At 36.5% G+C, this 19,182-nt stretch overlaps 1 protein-coding gene across 1 annotated transcript in view; it reads left to right on the top strand.

Moving 5' to 3' along the window:
• syngap1b (synaptic Ras GTPase activating protein 1b) overlaps nt 1–19,182 on the top strand; it is a 115,733-nt gene that overhangs the window by 80,047 nt on the left and 16,504 nt on the right. Inside the window, 13 exon segments of the mRNA XM_079893710.1 lie at nt 762–883; nt 4,655–4,808; nt 5,404–5,502; nt 7,373–7,612; nt 8,181–8,516; nt 9,417–9,561; nt 9,653–9,797; nt 11,789–12,025; nt 12,922–13,123; nt 13,232–13,437; nt 14,797–15,010; nt 17,014–17,589; nt 17,969–18,412. Of these exon segments, the coding sequence (XP_079749836.1) occupies nt 762–883; nt 4,655–4,808; nt 5,404–5,502; nt 7,373–7,612; nt 8,181–8,516; nt 9,417–9,561; nt 9,653–9,797; nt 11,789–12,025; nt 12,922–13,123; nt 13,232–13,437; nt 14,797–15,010; nt 17,014–17,589; nt 17,969–18,412 (3,120 nt within the window).

The following is a 19,182-nucleotide window of genomic DNA, read 5'->3' as shown; positions in this document are numbered from 1 at the left end:
AGTCTGTTCTTACTGTAGGCGTCGGGAAATATTTATGAAGCAATACTTCCCACTATTGGTTGACTGTGGATAGTGCAACAGTGCCAGAGTGTTTTGCCACGAGCAAGGGAATATCATTTCAGTCAGTTGCACCACAATTTTACATCTGCTCATCTAATTAATTTATTAATTAACATCTAATAATAATTTATATTATACATTTTTTTAATGTTTATATATAAACAACAAATTTTTTGCCATTTTAATATAATAATAAATATAAGAATAATTTTTTTGTAAAATATATATAATTTTGTTTTACATCTGCTCAATGTTATAATATTTTATATTATTAATAATAAAAATAATGAATAATTATTTTGTCTATATATATATATTTTTTTTTTTAAAGATATATGCAACATTTTTACTTTACTCCAATTAGATGTTTTAATAAAACAATACAATAAATAATATAAAAAAATCATATATAATAATTATAATAAAAAAAATATTATAAATGATAAAAAAAGTACATATATTTTTTCAGTGTTAAAATGTTACATGTAAAGTATAAATGCCTGTACACTGTGTGTTTTATATGGTTAGATGTTTTTTTTTATAGCCCTCATAAAGTTTTAATAAAATGCATGCCCTCACGTGAGCTAACATTGTCTATTATTAAGTTTTCTAGTGTCAGACTATGCAATCCAAATGATGAATTCCTTAGGTTTGTTGTCTGTTGTCATGCATATTAATTCTGAGTCTGTTCTTTTTCTCAGAGTTTCCTCAGTAGAAGACTGAAGGGGTCCATTAAACGGGCCAAGAGTCAGCCCAAACTGGACCGAACCAGCAGCTTCCGCCACATGATCCTCCCTCGTTTCCGCAGCGCCGACCAGGACCGGTACCGTCCAAACTCTTCCTCCCATAAACGCATGCTGAAACAGTGCTGTGTCATGAGTATTGTACAGTCATAATGAGAGAGTTCACTCAAAAATGACACCCTGTATTCTTTTCTTTTTTTCTGTGAAACAACAACACTTCACTTTTCCAATGGTTTGATGGTGAATTATACTGTTAAACTCCAAAAACGCACCATTAAAGCATCATAAAAAACAATCCAATGACCGGTGCACTATAATTCCTGACCTGAAATTTAAGGAATTCGTTTATAGTGCATGAGTCGTTTTGTGTTTCAGGAAAGAATGAAAATAATATAAAATCGTTATAAAATAGAGGTCAGCGAATCATCATTTTTGGATGAGCTGCTCCATTAAACGCCGGTTTGCACTGCGGTTTAATATCTCTTAATATCTGCAACGTCCTCTGGTTCCTTATTCTTCTTCTTCAAGCATCCAGACAGGTGCTGAGGTGCTCTTTTAATGGTTTTTTCATTCATTTATTCATGCTCTAAGCTCAACCACGGTCAGCCTGTGTTCTTTGAGAAAAAGGCAGGTCGTGCTTTTTGAAGTTCTTGCTCAGTTTGGACAGGGAAGTGCTCCAGTGACGTTTCCTTTTCAAAGAGGAAGTTTTCCGCTGTGCTGTATCTTCTGCCGTTTTGAGTAATTCAAACAGACAACTCCGCTTTCATATAATCGTTTGATTCAGCCCTTAACTGGAATCGTTCTGAGCTGGATTGTCGTGTGACGCACAAATGGAGTCTAACAGCTGGAGTGACAGTGTGCGGTGCGGCATTTCAGTGCTGTGAACGTTAGCTCATGGAAAGGCATCGTTTCTTCTGCTCCCTTTAATTTCGGGATGTAATTGTGATGTGATCCACCTGATCTCAAATAGAACTGCTTGTCAGGATGATTTAAATCCACAAATCCAACATGCCAGTAAAAATGCACTGGAATTTTGTGTACAAACCTCACTTATCTTTTGGATTTGACTGACTGCGTCCCAAAAGCTTGTTTGTGTAGTTTGTGAATGAATTTCCTCACCCTCTAGTCGTTCCAAAACCCAAAATGAGGGTCTTTGGAAATGTCCAAGTAGTTCTTTTCCATGCAAGCTAAATAAATGATCTTGTCAGGCTCAATAAAAGCTCCTTAAAAGTGGCTTGTATGATAGCTTTGTGCAACGAACAGACTGAAATGTAAGTCTTTGTTCGTCTCAGTTACTAAGTACATTGCTTTCCGAGAAGAATAATCCCTTTTTTTTTTTTATCTAGCTTCCCGCACATTAGTCTCCTCACCTGCTCAAAAGCCAAACCTAATGGAAGATGGATGTTATGTGAAAAAAATGAAATGTACAGTACATTTTAAGTTCAAACATAAATCAAATGCACCCTGTTTGAGATTTCATTCCAATATAATAAAAAAAAAAATTCTATTAGAAGACAAGGCTGCATTTTAGTTGATCAAAAATACAGTAAAAATCGTAATATTCCTGTTCCTGGGCTGTTTCTTCTTGTCCGTCACTGTTAGATGTCTGACACCAGTGACATCACACCTGGCGAGAATCGAGAGCTACAAGTCTCTAAACATGATATACAGTGCGTGAAGCATCATGACTACATTTACAATACTTTTATGGTGATTTAATGTTATTCTGAAGCTCGACAGCCCCTCGGTCACTATATGCCTTCGTTGTATGGACAAAAGCTGCTTGGACATTCCGCTTAACATCTCCAACGAGTAAATGATGACAGAAATGTTGTTTTTTCATCTCTGTCCTGTTGTCCTCTTGTTACTGCTGGATCTCTGTCCTTCATTCGGTCTGTCTGTCTTTGTCTTATTCCTTTCAGTTCCCATGGTTTATGTAACATTTTGATTTCCTCTGAGAAGTCTCTCACTGTCTCACTACTTTCACTGTCTCCATCTCTCTCTCTCTCGCTCTCTCTATCTCCCTCCTCCACTCGCTCTATCATTTCTTTCATTCTGACTCACTCCTTTGGGTCTATTTTTATACCTTCCATCTCTTTCGCTCTGTCTCTCTCTCTCTCTCTCTCTCTCCCACACTGTATGCACTTAACGCTGTGAGGCTGTATGTATACATATACAGTGATTCTCCGAAGACGCAGGGGAAGCGATACATCACTAGTAGGGATCTAACAATTTATCACACTTTTTCTCTTGATATTTATATAATTGTACTTCTCGATAAGCTTGTCAATCTTCTCTTCAGCTCTTTTAAGGGTTTGTGGCTCTAAACTGCGAAGTGAGTGTGTGTGGGGGTTTTGCAGGTACAGTGGGGTAAAGGTGTATGTTGTTATGCAGTGTAAATGTGCTCGCATTTGTGCTGAGACTGATTGGAAACGTATGCAAGTAAAGACTTTTTCACTTTTAAGAATTCTCGAATTCATGAAACTATACACTTAACGACACGTTCGCTCATGTTATTTCTGGGAAAAAACTTTCCTCCTACTCGCTAATTACCCACAAGCCTATGGAAGCTTGTTTTTACTCTGCGAGGTATAAAGTCTTTTTTAAGGAAAAAAGACAGGTTTTTTTTTTTTTTTTTTTTGAATTGCAAGTTTATATCTCACAATTCTGACTTTATAACTAGCAATTGTGAGATAAAAAGTCGCAATTACCTTTTTTTATTTTTATTCATGAATCAGTATATTTACAAACAGGATAATTTAAGTTTATTATTATTATTAAATTAAGTTTTTTATGCAGAGTAAATGTGCTCGTATTTGTGCTGATTAGAAATGTGTATGAAAGTAAACCTTCTCTTACTTTTAAGATCATATTAAAGGGATAGTTCACCCAAAAATGAAAATGCTGTCATCATTTACTCTTCCTCAAGTTGTTCCAAACCTGTATGACTTTCTTTCTTCTGCTGAACACAAAAGAAGATATTTTGAAGAAAGTCGGTAACCAAATGACTGATGGACCCCATTGACTTCCATAGTAGGAAAAAAAAATACTATGGAAGTCAATGGGGACCAGCAACTGTTTAATTACCAACCTTCTTTAAAATATCTTCTTTTGTGTTCAGCAGAAGAAAGAAAGTCATACAGGTTTGGAACAACTTGAGGAAGAGTAAATGATGACAGCATTTTCATTTTTGGGTGAACTATCCCTTTAAGGGGCAAATTCACAAACGATACACTAAACGTTTTCTCATGCTATTTGCTAATTACCTACAATCCAGTTTAACCAAGTGCAAAATGCAATGAAATCAAATCCACCTTGAGAATTTAAGATTTTTCTTTTCAGCACCAACAGTCTAATTTTTGGAAATTAGGCTAATTTTAGATGATTTTTTAGTACTTTATGCATTATGAAAAAATATTTGTTATTTTTAACGTTGAACTTTGAAAGTTAAATTAAGGAAAGGAGGTGGAAACAGAATTTTATTGAAAAGTGATGATTGTGTACATATTTTTACTATCAAAGTAAAAAAAAAAAAAAGTATATGGATACGCAGTGTAATTGAGTGCGCTTTCAGTATTTTCAACAACTTAAAAACGTGATGTGCAAAATCCGTTCAACACTATTCATTTTTCTTAGTAAATTCTCCCCAAGTGTTCAAGCCCTCATGATTTATCTCAGGGTTGATGATAGAGGCTGATGTCGTTGTCCATATATCACAAAAAAAGGACTTGCAAAGAAACCCGACTTTTGTAATGTCAAATGCAATACTGACCTCATCATGTAGGCGTGTGATGTAAGCGCAACCTGTGAGCCTCTTCTCTCTCAGACATGCTGTTATTGCTCCCTCACAGGACTCGTCTGATGCAGAGCTTCAAAGAATCGCACTCCCATGAGTCTTTGCTGTCTCCCAGCAGCGCAGCCGAGGCCTTGGATTTGACACTTGATGAAGATGCGATCATCAAGCCTGTTCACTCCAGTATACTGGGACAGGAGTACTGTTTTGAGGTGATCTATAGCAAACTATACACTTCAGACTCATAAGTTGCATGCTCCTTAGAAAATCAATGAGATGTTTATTAAAAAATTGAATTTTATTTTTTTATTTAATACAGCTCTGATGGAGCTATTTTAACTGTACATATTTAAAATAATAACCGAATTTATGCACATTTTCCTGTTCAAATGTTCACACACTTAGTGTTCACATTTCTTAAAACCACGTGTTGCTCCCTCAACCGTCAGTGACCTATCTATCTATCCATCCATCCATCCGTCAGTCCGTAGATCTGTCTATCTATCGTTCTATCGTCAAATTTTTCCAACTAACAATTCTGCATACCTGAATTCAAATTCATTTTAAATTCAGGGATTGAAATAGAATTTAAAAGGCACCAAATTCAGTTCTGAATGGTACATAACCATGTCTATCTGATGTTTTGCATTTCCTTTTGGTGCCACTAGTGGCATAGAAATCACACATTTCACTTTGAAGCATTTAATGCATGACTGTATTAGCTCCAGTGCCCTGTGGAATTGTGTTGCTTTTTCTCCTAATTACACTGATGGTTGAAATAGTGAAACTCATTATTCCTTTCCTTAGGTGACAACTGCTTCAGGAACAAAGTGTTTTGCCTGTCGGTCGGCTGCGGAGAGAGACAAATGGATAGAGAATCTACAGAGAGCTGTCAAACCAAACAAAGTGAGTGTAAAGAAGAAAAAGCAAAGAGGAACGCTCTCTTTCTCTCTCCTCTTCTTCCATGACTCTGCACCAATCTACTTCAGCAACAACCTCTTCTGTCATTTTCATCTTTGCACTCATTTTACCCTCTACTGGTGTTTGTGGGATTCTCAAATGAACTTCCATGTGCTGTTCTGCCACATAATGAAACAAACTCCTTTTTTTAATCTGGTATGCTAAGATGTATCCCAAAGGCCAATGCAGAATACTGAATGTTCCTTCTTCAGACATCTATTATCTCTCATGTTGGCTGTGTCTGTTGTTTGGGTTTTGAATGGATAGGCTTTAAAAAGTGTCTCGGTGGAACGAGCAGTGTGGATTGACTCGTCCAGATGTTCAGGCAGCGGGAGTTTGGACTGAATCGTGGAGAACATGACACAGGCGTCCAGAAAATGATCAGCTTGCTCAGTCTTGCAACAGATGCGTTGTCAATATTACAATAAATGAGGACAGACCAAGGGTGTTCATTAGTTTGGATTATTAGCTGATTAGTTTAAGAAGTTTCCGAAGTTATGGAAAAATCTGAGTAGTTCATAGCAAACCATTGAAGCACTCACTGGCAAAAAACACGATTTGAACATATGGCACCATGGGAATGCCATGTTTTTTTTGTCTTTTTTAACGTTTACCATAGTTTCTTTGACATAGTCACAGATGGAGTCACAGTCTGTTCACTGACCGTCAAAACGGGAAAGCTCTAATCAGAATTGTTATGTAACTTCTCGGATTTGGGTTGCAGTTTTTACCAGTCCACCTTTACAAGGTACAATGTGCTTTCCGTGAATGTGTGAAATCATCACCATATGTTCGCAAATGCCTTGAAAGATATTCAAAGTTTTAAGACACTTAGTTGTAAGTAGATATCCATGATCAGAATTGCCACTTTATTAATACATATTATGTTATAATATTAATGTATATAATAATAATGTTTAATATTATAAATATGTAAATCTATAAATAAAAAATAAAATATAAATATATTAATAACAACTTTATTATTAAAATACATTTTAATTAAAGTTATTTTATACTAATGATAATAATAATAATTATAAGAAATTCAGATCATTTTGTATAAATATAATATAAATATATTAATAATAAATGTATTGTTAATATAAATATTGTACTATTATTAACATAAAACATATTTTATATAAATTGCCGTAATAATAATTATTAGAATTATAATAAGAATACAATTAATATTTGAAATGTATTATTTCAGGATGTGCAGAAATTCAGATCACATATTTTTTCCACTGTATTTTTGGTACACTGAATTGACATTATTTTGATGCATTTCCACATAATCAATATGTCTAATGTCATGGATTACAGATTTACCCGCTTATGAACAGCATGTAAAAACAGAATGAACTGTGATTGGTTGCTTTTTGCATTCAGTAGCATGGTATGAATATATATATACCAAAGTATAACCACCTGAGAGACCATCACTGTAGCATATTAACATCACAGTATCTTTTAATAAAAGGACTGGAGCTTTTTAAATCTGTTTTTAAGGGTATATTACTATAAATGCCAGTAGAAAACGAATGTTCCAGGGCCATTTTGATGAGTCTGAATGACTCATCTTTCTCTGAAACATCATTGTCTATGACCACTCCAGCACTTTAGACATGCAGTAGGTGTTAGACTAACAGTAATTCAAATCATTATCCTTTCTAAAGCACTGCCACCCTCAAACTTGCAATCTCTCCTGTCTGTCCGCATGCTTAACAGCACATTTAAAGTTCTGCAAACCCTCTCACCATCACCTATAGTTTATATATGATGCAAATATGATTCTGTTTCCCACACTCAGGACAACAGTCGACGCGTCGACAATGTTCTGAAGCTGTGGATCATCGAGGCCCGTGAACTCCCACCCAAAAAGCGCTATTATTGTGAACTGTGCTTGGATGACATGCTTTACGCCCGCACCACCAGCAAACCCCGAACCGACACTGTGTTCTGGGGTGAGCACTTTGAGTTCAACAACCTGCCAGCTGTCCGCAGCCTCCGCCTTCATCTTTACAAAGAGACAGATAAAAAAAGACGCAAGGTAAAAGACCACCTCGTGCTCTTCTGCTAGACACTCAACTCCAAATGAATACTTATTGTGGCTTTTTGTTCATACATAAGACGTCTAGGCTAGTGTATTTGTAATGGCACACTAGCATACAAATATTTTGATAAGTGACATCAAATATATGAAAGATATTCCAAGGTTTTTTTTTTTTGAGGTGCTTGGTGGCATTTAAACTAGATATCCACAAACAGATTTGTTAAATAATATAATAAAATTTACATTTAATATTATCAAAACATATTAAAATATATAGTTAATATAGTTATGTAATCCAATTATATTGAATCCAATAGACTCTACAAAATAAATTCCCAGAATATATGCATTTATGCAAATAATGCTTCATGGTAACTGGCTATTTAAAAAAAGATCCTGGAAATACAAAACTGCACTTGACAAGCAATTTTAAGGTTTCGAACATTGGCACTATTTTATTTTTTATTTTTTTGTAGCTTAATGATGCTAGCCTTTCATTAGCTAAGACAGGGTGCATCCTGCTATTTTAAGGTGACTGATCATCATCATTTTTTGTCCATAACAGGAAAAGAGCACATACCTGGGCTTGGTCAGCATCCCCATTTCCAGCATCACTGGCCGTCAGTTTGTGGAGCAATGGTACCCCGTCATTCAGCCTAGTGTCCTGGCCAAGGGTGGCGGTGTGGGAGGGGGCAAAATCATCAACGCCTCTCTGCGGCTCAAGTCACGCTTTCAGACCATGAGCATCCTGCCAATGGAGCTGTACAAAGAGTTCGCAGAGTATGTCACCAACAACTACAGAACGCTGTGCGCGGTTCTGGAGCCACTGCTGAGCGTCAAGAGCAAAGAGGAAGTGGCCTGTGCTCTGGTGCACATCCTGCAGAGCACAGGGAAGGCCAAGGTAGGACTTTGTTTCAATAATATATTGAAGTTTGTAAGAATGTTCAAAATCTTGGTGAGGTGCCTACCTAGACAGGATTTTGAGGCATTGGATGCATGCTCCTGACGCAAAAGCTTGTCTAGGTAAGATATAGGTTAGCATATATACTTTGTTGTGACAAGCTCAGTTACAGTTGATTATAAATATACTTTTGAAAAATTATTTTCAGATACCAATCAAATGCTTTCAGCTCCATTTGACTCATTTTGCCATGTTTAAATCCAGCACCTGCTAATATATCTTTTAATACTGAAATTATTGAAAAAAATAGTTTAATCTAATTAAAAATGAAATATTTTGCCTAATATTTGTGTATCTTGTGTAATTTATACATTTTTGGAGATGTTACATTAAATTGGCAACATCCTAACATCAAACAAATGTGGCACACAGTATTATTTTACTAGTATTTATATACTATTATAGTATTTATTCATATTTTAAATAGACTTAATATATTCTCTTGTCATTTTAAATTTAGTTTGTTTTAATAATTTTATGTGCTTTTGTCATTTTTATATTCTTTTTTTTTTTAAATATATAGCTTTAATTTACATAGTTTATTTTTTAGTAATTTTAGTACTTGGTCTTAGCAATGGATTTAGCATCAGTTAATTGCCAAGGCAACTTTTCTAATTTGAAGTAAAAGCTTTTCATCTTTTCATTCATTTTATTTTAGCTTTATTTAAATGACCGAAAACCATTTTTACTAGCTTTAGTTAACAATAGCAACACTGGCACACAGAGTTGCTGCCTATCTAGGGCACTCCAAATCAGTCACTTATTTGGTTTTATCTTGATTTTTTACATGCAAGCAATTGTAAAGTGATTACAGATGTATCTTCTTTTGCTCTGCACAAGGATTTTCTTTCAGACATGGCAATGTGTGAGGTGGACCGATTTATCGACAGAGAGCACCTTATCTTCAGAGAGAACACCCTGGCCACCAAAGCCATAGAAGAGTACCTCAAACTCATTGGACATAAGTACCTCAAAGACGTTTTAGGTGAGAGTTCCTCAAATTTTGAGATTGTTTGAGAGTTGTCGTTGTTTCTGTTGCTTTACGCTCACACATTAAGGGTTTCATTTGAATTAAGGTGATTTTATCCGAGCGCTGTATGAGTCAGAAGAGAACTGTGAAGTCGACCCAATGAGAACTCCACCTTCTGTACTGCCCGAACATCAAGCCAACCTCCGGATGTGCTGTGAGCTTGCACTCTGTAAAATCGTCAACTCTCATTGGTTAGTTACAAAGCCGACATAGGACAGTCCTCTTATGGGCCGTTCACACAGTCTTGAGCTGTTTTAAATGGACACGCCGTCTTAAAGGATTAATTCACCCTAAAATGAAAATCAAGTCATCATTTACTGCCCCTGGTGTTGTTCTAATGTAGTATGCCATTCCTTCTATTTCGGACCACAAAAGGAGAAATTTAAAAATTATATTTTGCTTGCACTCGTCCATATAATAGCAGTGAATAGCAGGGATGAGCCTGGCTAGTACCTGGATGGGAGACCTCCTGGGAAAACTAGGTATCTTCTGGAAGAGGTGTTAGTGAGGCCAGCAGGGGGTGCTCACCCTGTGGTCTGTGGGGGTCCTAACGCCCCAGTATAATGATGGGGACACTATACTGTAACAAGCAACATCCTTCGGATGAGACTTTAAACCGAGCTCCTGACTCTCTGTGGTCATAAAAATCCCAGGATGTCCTTCAAAAAAAGAGTAGGATTGCCCGGCATCCTGGCCAAATTGACCCATTGGCTTCTGTCCATCATCATTGCCTTCTAATCATACCCATCTCAAAAACAAAAATATGAACAAGCACTTGTGATCCATATACAGCTCCTGCTGAAGCATTTCAATAAATGAAAATGCTTACTGTGAAAAACACTTAGGGTGGGTTGCACCAATAAGGATTAAATTAAGCAAAGTTTAACGCTAATCAAAGATTTGTTGATCTGGGTTTTATTTTAAATCGAGTTGTGTTGCACCTCTTCATTTTAAACGTAGATGAACAAATCAGGGATTACAATTCTAACCTGTGATTAAAACAATCAATCTACGATAAAAAATGACTCCCTCATGATGTATTCGCCAATTTAACAGCAACAATGTTAATATTCCATTTCCTCTTTTATTGACCACTAGAAACTCTCACTCTGACAATAGCTCTTGCCAATAAAAGAAATAAACTTGTAAAATGTCAACTGTGTTTATAAACTGCTACGTAGAAAGACTGTTAGAATTAAAGGGCTGATCAAGCAGCATAGGCAGAGGGTGAACCAACGGAGATGAACTGACTTATTGGTGCAACCCACCCTTAAAGTGCCTTAATAATGTACTAAAACAGAGATATTAAAAGATCAAATTCAATTTACACCTTTTTGATGATGCCAGAATTTGAACTGCGGCGCTAATAAGAGTCTCACGAACGCACACGTTGCACAGCTGTGGACAGAAGACCAACAGCCAATGTCAAGATGTTCGTTGTTTTTTACCAAACCCTATTGTATACACCCAGAACACTTCTGTGATACTTTTGTGTTTTTTTTTTTTTTTTTTTAAACCTTGATGCTGGTCGATATTCACTGATATTATGGACGAGCGGGACATTTTTTTAAATTACTTTAAAAAAGGGCATTTGGCGTTAGAACAACACTAGGGTGAGTAAATGATGACTTGATTTTCTTTTTGGGTGAACTATCCCTTTAAAAAACAGCAAGATGCACTGCAGCAATCAAATACATCAATATAGCACGTTTACATAGAGGAAAAGATACTACTAATAAAAAAAACAGCTGGGACAGATGCAAGAACACATACTGTGTGAACGGCCCCTTGCTGCTTTTTTCCTATGAAAAGTGAAATTCTTCTTATGCACAGTGACAGTAAATTTTTTAAATGGGTACATTTTAAAATTTATTATATTTAATAATGTGCACTACGCCACAGGCCAGTAAAATTGGTGTTATTTTATACAACTGTGACTCTTTAAAACAGTTTAAGTGGCAAAACAGCTTTTTAATGATAGTTATGATAGCAGATCTTCATTAAAATCTTTCTTAAGATTGCATGGTGAAAATTGTATGATGATGCACATTATTCTTAATCATGAATTTCCAGGCTTATATATTTTAATGTTTTAATATATTTTAAAAGAATGGACAGTGAAAACATGATAGCAAACCAACTGCGTTAATCATACTGGAAATATATTGTTTGTTTTCCCCAGTGCGTTTCCAAGAGAACTGAAAGAGGTGTTTGCGTCCTGGCGCGTGCGATGCGCTGAGAGAGGAAGAGAGGACATTGCAGATCGACTGATCAGCGGTTCCCTCTTCCTGCGCTTCCTGTGTCCAGCCGTCATGTCGCCATCCTTATTCAATCTCACACAGGAATACCCCGATGAACAGACCTCACGCACACTCACCCTCATAGCCAAAGTTGTGCAGAACCTTGCAAACTTCTCAAAGTCAGTACACACTTCTTTAAGGTGTTTTAACTTTATTACCATGTCATCATTTTTGCTGTATGCTCTGACTCTGAGTACTGTGACTTGCATTCACGCTGGTCTTTTCAGCAGGGAAACCATTCTGATTGGAGATGGATGATGTATTGGGACCATTTTGGTTATCATATCATACCGATATTTAATTGAATTTTTCACATCGGATATTCAATTGTGCATTCTCATTTTCATCATTCTGAAATGGGATGCGTGATATAATGGGACCATATTAGTTATCAACTGGCATTATTTTATTTTATTAATTTATCCACACTGGATATTTGTATTCTCATTTTATCTGTTCCAATGCTTAACATATTGGGACCATATTTGTTATCAACTTTTTTTAATTTTTTTTTATCCATATTTGATATTTAGTTGTGCATTCTCATTTTCCCAATTTTTAAATTTAGAGTATCTTTGTGCCATCTAAAGCTCACTTGAAATTAATCTTTAAAATGACTAATACTTCAATAACACTGTATAATGTAATATTTAGCAAATATTCAAAATTAACATCCATTTTTCACACTGTACTTTATAATGTTATGATGCTTAAAATCACCTTTTCAGCATTTAAAATAATTGATCCGGGACATTCTTCTTAACTTTGGGTTAAGGACACAGTAGTGATGGGGATCTCTTTTTTCGTGCTCCAGTATTATGGGTTACATTATGACGTTAGGGCTGTCAGCCCAGATCATTAGACATTAAGCTATATTAAAGCTATAACATCAGTGCAGCTGTTACTGATGTTGATGATGATGATGAGCATTATCATCTTTATCATTGACACAACATTCTATGTTCCTACTAACCATATCAGCCCGTGTCCTTACCAGTTCTTCTCTGTATTACAGGTTTGGCAGTAAGGAGGAGTACATGTGCTATATGAATGAGTTTTTAGAGATGGAGTGGGGCTCCATGCAACAATTCCTCTACGAGATCTCCAATCTCGATACCGTGAGCAACGCAGTTGCTTTTGAGGGCTACATCGACTTGGGAAGGGAGCTCTCGATCCTGCACAGTCTTCTGTGGGAAGTCATGGCACAACTAAGCAAGGTAGATGATGTTTGATAATCTAGATGAAGATAACTGTGATTGTCTACTTGCGTTTGTGATCGGTCATCAGGTTGGTCTCCTGTTTTCTGTCTGTTGTTTGTGCCAAAGGACGCTATCATCAAACTCGGACCATTGCCCCGCCTTCTAAATGACATCAGCATGGCCCTCCGTAACCCGCACCTCCAGAGACAGCCCAGTCATCAGACAGACAGACAGCCTCCAGAGAGACAGACAGATAGACTGCTCTCCAGGCCCAGCTTCAACAGGGCCATCTCGTCCGAGTTCCAGAACCTCATGATGAGAGACCTCAACAGGTAGCGCCTGGGGTCTTTATATGCACGCGTTATTTGTGTCACATCGCAGCACCTTGGAGAAGACAGGATCTTCCAAAACCTAGTTAGTCTGCCTAATATTTTTAGGAGTCTATGCCAGGGGTTTACAAACTGGAGAGGAGATGCAAATGAGTGCTAAAAAAAACATTTACAGGATTTCATTTCTTTACTGTTTCATTCATGCTTTCTGTTTTTAAGCTTTTTTATTACATTTTACATATACTTTTTAATAGTTTTTGTTTGTTTTAGTACAATAACTATATGAAAGACAATTATTTAATTTAGGAAACATGTTGTCTATAATATCACACTTGTATTGTATTTAATATAAAATCATATATATATATAATCAAATAAAATCAAATATAATAATCATTAAATATAAAAAGGTGATTTTATATTAAATATTTTTCAAACAGTACCAAAAAAAACATTTAAAATAAAATGTATAGATATTATAAAATACTATAAAATACTATAAAATATTATATATAAAAAGGGGTCCCTCAAAAGAGCATCACCATATTTGGGGGGGATGCAAAGCCACCTACAAGTAAATAAATAAATAAATAAATAAATATTTATTTATGTATTGTATTTTATTTTAGATTATTTTTTTTTTTTTTCTATTTTTGCATTTGGATTTTCTTTGCCGTCATCTAAAAAATATATATTTTTCATACTTCTGCTTCTGTCAAAGCTTTTATTGTTAACTTTAACTAAAAAAAAAAAAAAATTATTTAGTTAAAAAAAATAAACATTAACTGAAATAAAATAAAATATATTTTATTTCAGCGAGTTGCCAACATTTCTCATTTTTATTTAGTTTAACTTGAAGTACTAAAATAACTAAAACTAATTAATAAAAATGAATAAAAACTATATAGACAAACTAATAAAATGACAAAATTACTAAAGCTTCAACTAAAATTAAAGTGAAAACAGAAAATAAACAAATAAAATCTACTTTAAAATATTAACAAAAACTATATGATAATAAAATAATACAGTATCAAAGTTTATTTTATTTATTAATAAAATAAATAATCAACTACAAATCAAATATCACATCATATGGCTTGCTAGGTTTTGGAACTGAGCTTGGTAAAACTTTATTGTGATGCTCCCCAACCAGACATTCAACTGACTATAACAAACTTTTCAACTACATGTAAACTTAATGAGAGTTAGTTGACATGTAGTTGACAAGTTAGAATGTCTAAAGTGGACCATCGAAGTAAAGTGTAACCCTGAGCTTAAATGAATGTCTTATGGAATATTGCTCCTGGAGCAAATGAGCATGGAAACTCTTCCTTGTCAACTTTCTCATATCTCATCCAGTTCAATCGATATCACTCGCCTGCCCTCTCCAACCTCTGCCATGTCCAGTGGCGGAGCCCCCCCATCCCGAGCTGGAATAGGGGGTTTTGTGGATCGCGATCATCCTCACCGAGCCTCATCTAAAGAAGTTTTCTACGTTGCCCGTCCCCCGTTGGCCCGCTCTAGTCCAGCGTACTGTACTAGCAGTTCTGATATTACTGATCCAGACCCAAAGGTAAGTCCCAAAGGACAGTGGTTCTGATTGGGTGGGGTGTTCTGATTAAATAATATCCCCTTTCATTTAGAATTCTTTCATGACAATGGTCAGTGCTTTCTGGTCCAAATTCTCATTTGAATAACAGCTCACTCCCTAGCACACGTTTCCCCAGCTTTTCTGAGGGTTCGCTTTGTTCCTGTCGGAGAAGGAAGCGCCACTGACCTGCTCACTGCATGGTCAAATACCACCCAAGCATGGAAAAGAGGGCTACAAGATGATGTGGGTGCAGTCAATACATAAAGAGATTCTTTACGTTAATCTTCCATCACCATTTAGGATTCAGGGTCCTGACATACAAAAATGTATATTTCACCCAAAAATGAAAGTTTTGGGATTATTGTATCCTGCACTTTCATGTGCAATGTTTATAGTGACAAGTTTTCAGAATGTAAAATAATTAGATAATCTAAAATAATTTAAAATCATATTGTTTGCGAACTATATTTCAGGTCTTATGAACACATACGAGAGAGCGATAGAGAGAGAGGGAGAGACAGATTTAATGTATTAATTGAAAAAAGTTATATGACACAAATGGCACCTGTCATGTAAGGTTTTGCCTCAGACGGACACACAATACCATGTTTAGTTCATTTGACTTTTGTCATCCATTTCATCTGTACTTTGGCTTCAAAATATAAGTCTCAGAATATAGCATGTGTCATTCTCCCAATAAATAAAAATAGAAATTTAGTTAAAATTAATTTTTCTCCTATAAGAGCAGATGGTAATTATTTATTGTTTATTTATTATTATTTATTTTATTAATAATTGTATTAATTATGTATTATTATTATATAATATTATATTATTTACCATCATTTAAATATTATATTGTATAGAATATTATATTTTAATAAATAAATATAATTTTCCTTGACATCATTAGCAGGGGTGTGTTTCCCAAAAGCATCGTTAGCCAATTATGGTCACAAGTTCCGTCATTATCAGCATAGTTTAACAAGTCTGTGTTTCCGGAAAACATCGTTCCAACGAACATTCGCAAACAGCATCTCAAACTTGTGTGGTTGGAACAGCTCTCGACCTGTGGTTAGAAGCATAGTTTCTAGTTTGCATGACATGTGGACTTAATAAATCCTTATCTTTATCCTTATCGCAAAATAAGCAAGCTGACATTCAGTACAACCCGTGTCTTTTATTTAGAATACATACAAATGTAATTTACGTCTTTTAGTTTGGAAATCTGGAAATAGAGCAAAATAACTGAGAAAAATGAGAATTAGTCCTCAGATGCCATGTCTGTAATTTATAGCAAAACATCTAGTGTTAATTCGATCTCAAACAGTTTCATTTAAAGAAGTTATTACTCCATCACCTGCGTGACATTATTAACCAACGTGGTTGAACGATCAATTTGCAACAATATGGTTTCGGGAAACAGTCGTGACTAGCAAGTTGATTTCTCCAACGATGCTTCATACGTCGTTATACGGAAAACGCACCCCAGGACAGCTTGGCTTCTGTTCTTTATATTATTATTTATTATACAACATAATTTTTTGAAGATTCTGTAAATTTAACCAAAAAAAAAAAAAAAAAAAAAAAAACGTACCTCTGTATAGACTATAATCAATAAGCGAAGCATGATTTTTATTTATTTTTTAAATGGAAAAACCTTTTACACAAGCATTAAACAATGAAACAATGAAACATTTAAATGTTTCAAATAAAAATGTTATTTGACAAATTGTATGAAAAAGAGCTGCATAAAAATTATGTGTTTACATTCCACTGAAAAAAGAACAGCATGACAGAGTAAATAATGACAGAAATTTCATTTTTGGGTGAATTATTCCTTTTAACCCTCAAGTAACATCACTCACATGCAGTCAAGCCACATGCATAAACCGCCCACAACTGCTGCGCCCGGCAGGTATCTGCAGCGCTCTCGCCCGTAGGTTCTAGGTGTTAATGAAAGCATTTCTATGATGGACCTCCAGGACTCAAGAATGAACAGCGTCTCTAACCTGCAGTCTATGGGGGACATGCTCAACTCTTCCCAGGCCTCGATTGCCGGCCTCGGCAGCTACGGTGGGCTCGCGGCCTTGGGAGGAGGCCTCGGAGGTCAGCTGCGCGCCGGAGGGCGTATGTCGGCCGGATCCGGCGGTTCCAGCATGTCCGGAGGTCTGAGGTTGAGCCAGCTGAGCCAGATGGGAGCCACCACCGACTCGCTGTCCCAGCAGCAACAGCAGCAAGCCGCCGCGCTCCGCTACCCCCTCTCCTTCCAGAACCCTCTGTTCCACCTCGCTGCTGACGGGCCTCAGATTCACCACCAGCACAGTCGAGCCCAACCTCCTCCTCCTCTCCTGCTGGCCCCTGAGCCGGACGCCTCTCACCCAGCGTACATCCCGCAGTTCGCCCATGGTGGTTTCTCCCGAAGCGAAGACCTGTCCACCCTCAGACCCGGCCCTCATCTGGGTCAGCCGAGCATCATTCACTCCCACAGCTACAGCGACGACTACACCCGCCATAACCAGAGTGACTTCAGGGGACGCCAGCTCTCGATGCACATGCAGGTATTTTCTTGACCATCGTTTTGATCTTAAAAAGGACCTATTATACCCTTTTACAAAGTCTTGATTTTGTTTTTTGGGTTTATCAGAATAGGTTTTCATGCTTGAATGTTGTAAAAAGACTTTTTTTCTCACATATTCTCCATTGTTGCAGCACCTCTCTTGCCAGTCTGTCAGTAACTTTTCTGTTAGTTCCTGTCTCTATGAAGCCCCTCCTTCTGAAAAGTGCAGTGTGCTCTGATTGGTCAGCTAGACTAAAAGCATAAAATCTGTCAAATATTGTTATATTATCCATTGTTTACATCAAATTTCTGAGTAAATTGATTAATAAATGAGTGGCAGAAATGGAGGTCGTTTATTTAAGCATGTGTCTCATGACCAGGAGCAGCAGCAGATGGCAGGCATGGCATCGCAGACCGGCACATCTCATTCATCACTAGCCACGCCTCCTTCCACCGTTCAGCCTGTCCGTCAAAGCTCCATGGCTCCTCCCACACAGCGCATGAAATCGCAACCCTCACATCAGCTTTCGGTGAGTTCTGCCGCCGCCGCCACCCCTGCAGCAAAGACCAGGCCACAGAGCGGAAACCTGCTCCAGTCCCCGGAGTCTGGCTTCGGGAGCCGGCAACAGGGGCCCCGACAGCAGCTGTCCGTCAAAGACAGCACCCCCCCGGGCCTGCCCCATCAGCAGAGCTCCACCAGGGAGAGCCAGGGATCCCAGGGCTCTCAGGGCGGAACGCCACAGTCCACACAGCAATCGAAATCACATAAGGAACGCCAGCAGGTCCAGCAACAGCATCTGCTCAAGCCTACCATGAGCAAACAGGTGTTCGGATCAGAAAACTCCTACTCTACCTGTTATCAGTGTCTAGTATTTCTTTTTGTGTGTGATCTATATAAAATTCTTTTTAAAAAAGTGTAGAACTTTTCAATAGCCACCAAATTGGCAATATTTTAATTGTTTTAACTCATTTTGTTTTGTAATCAGCAATATTTATCACACCACAATTTATCCATCTGAATGGAAAACATAGTGATAAATGTGGTTATTTCAAATAAATATTTATTTCACTATAAAAAAATATATATCTATATCTTGTTAATTGTACTTTTCACAAATTATAAAAAAATAAATAAATTTAAGGAATATTTATCACACACAAAACTTTTCACATATTTGTGTAGATTTTAGAGAAACATCTGCAGAATTCTGTGAAATGGATTTAAGCATAATAAGATTAGTCAGCATACTTAATAATAACATTTTTGTTCAAATAAATTAATACTTTTATTCAGCAAGGACGCATTAAATTGATCAAAATTGGCAGTAAATGCTTTTATAATGTTACAAAATATTTATAGCTGGGTTTTTTAAACCTTCTATACATCAAAGTATCCTTTAAAAAAAAAAAATGTTCACATAAATGTTAAGCAGCACAACATTTCCAACATTGATAATAATACTTTGCCAACAATTGTAATAATAAGAAATGTTTCTTGGGCAGCAAATCAGCATATTAGAATGATTTCTGAAGGATCATGTGACACTGAAGACTGGAGTAATGATGCTGAAAATTCCTCTTTGACATCACAAGA

Source organism: Squalius cephalus, assembly GCF_949319135.1.
Source record: "Squalius cephalus genome assembly, chromosome: 15".
In the NCBI taxonomy this organism is placed as follows: domain Eukaryota; kingdom Metazoa; phylum Chordata; class Actinopteri; order Cypriniformes; family Leuciscidae; genus Squalius; species Squalius cephalus.
Note: the sequence above shows the minus strand (reverse complement) of the source record. Positions and strands in the feature narration are given on the sequence as shown.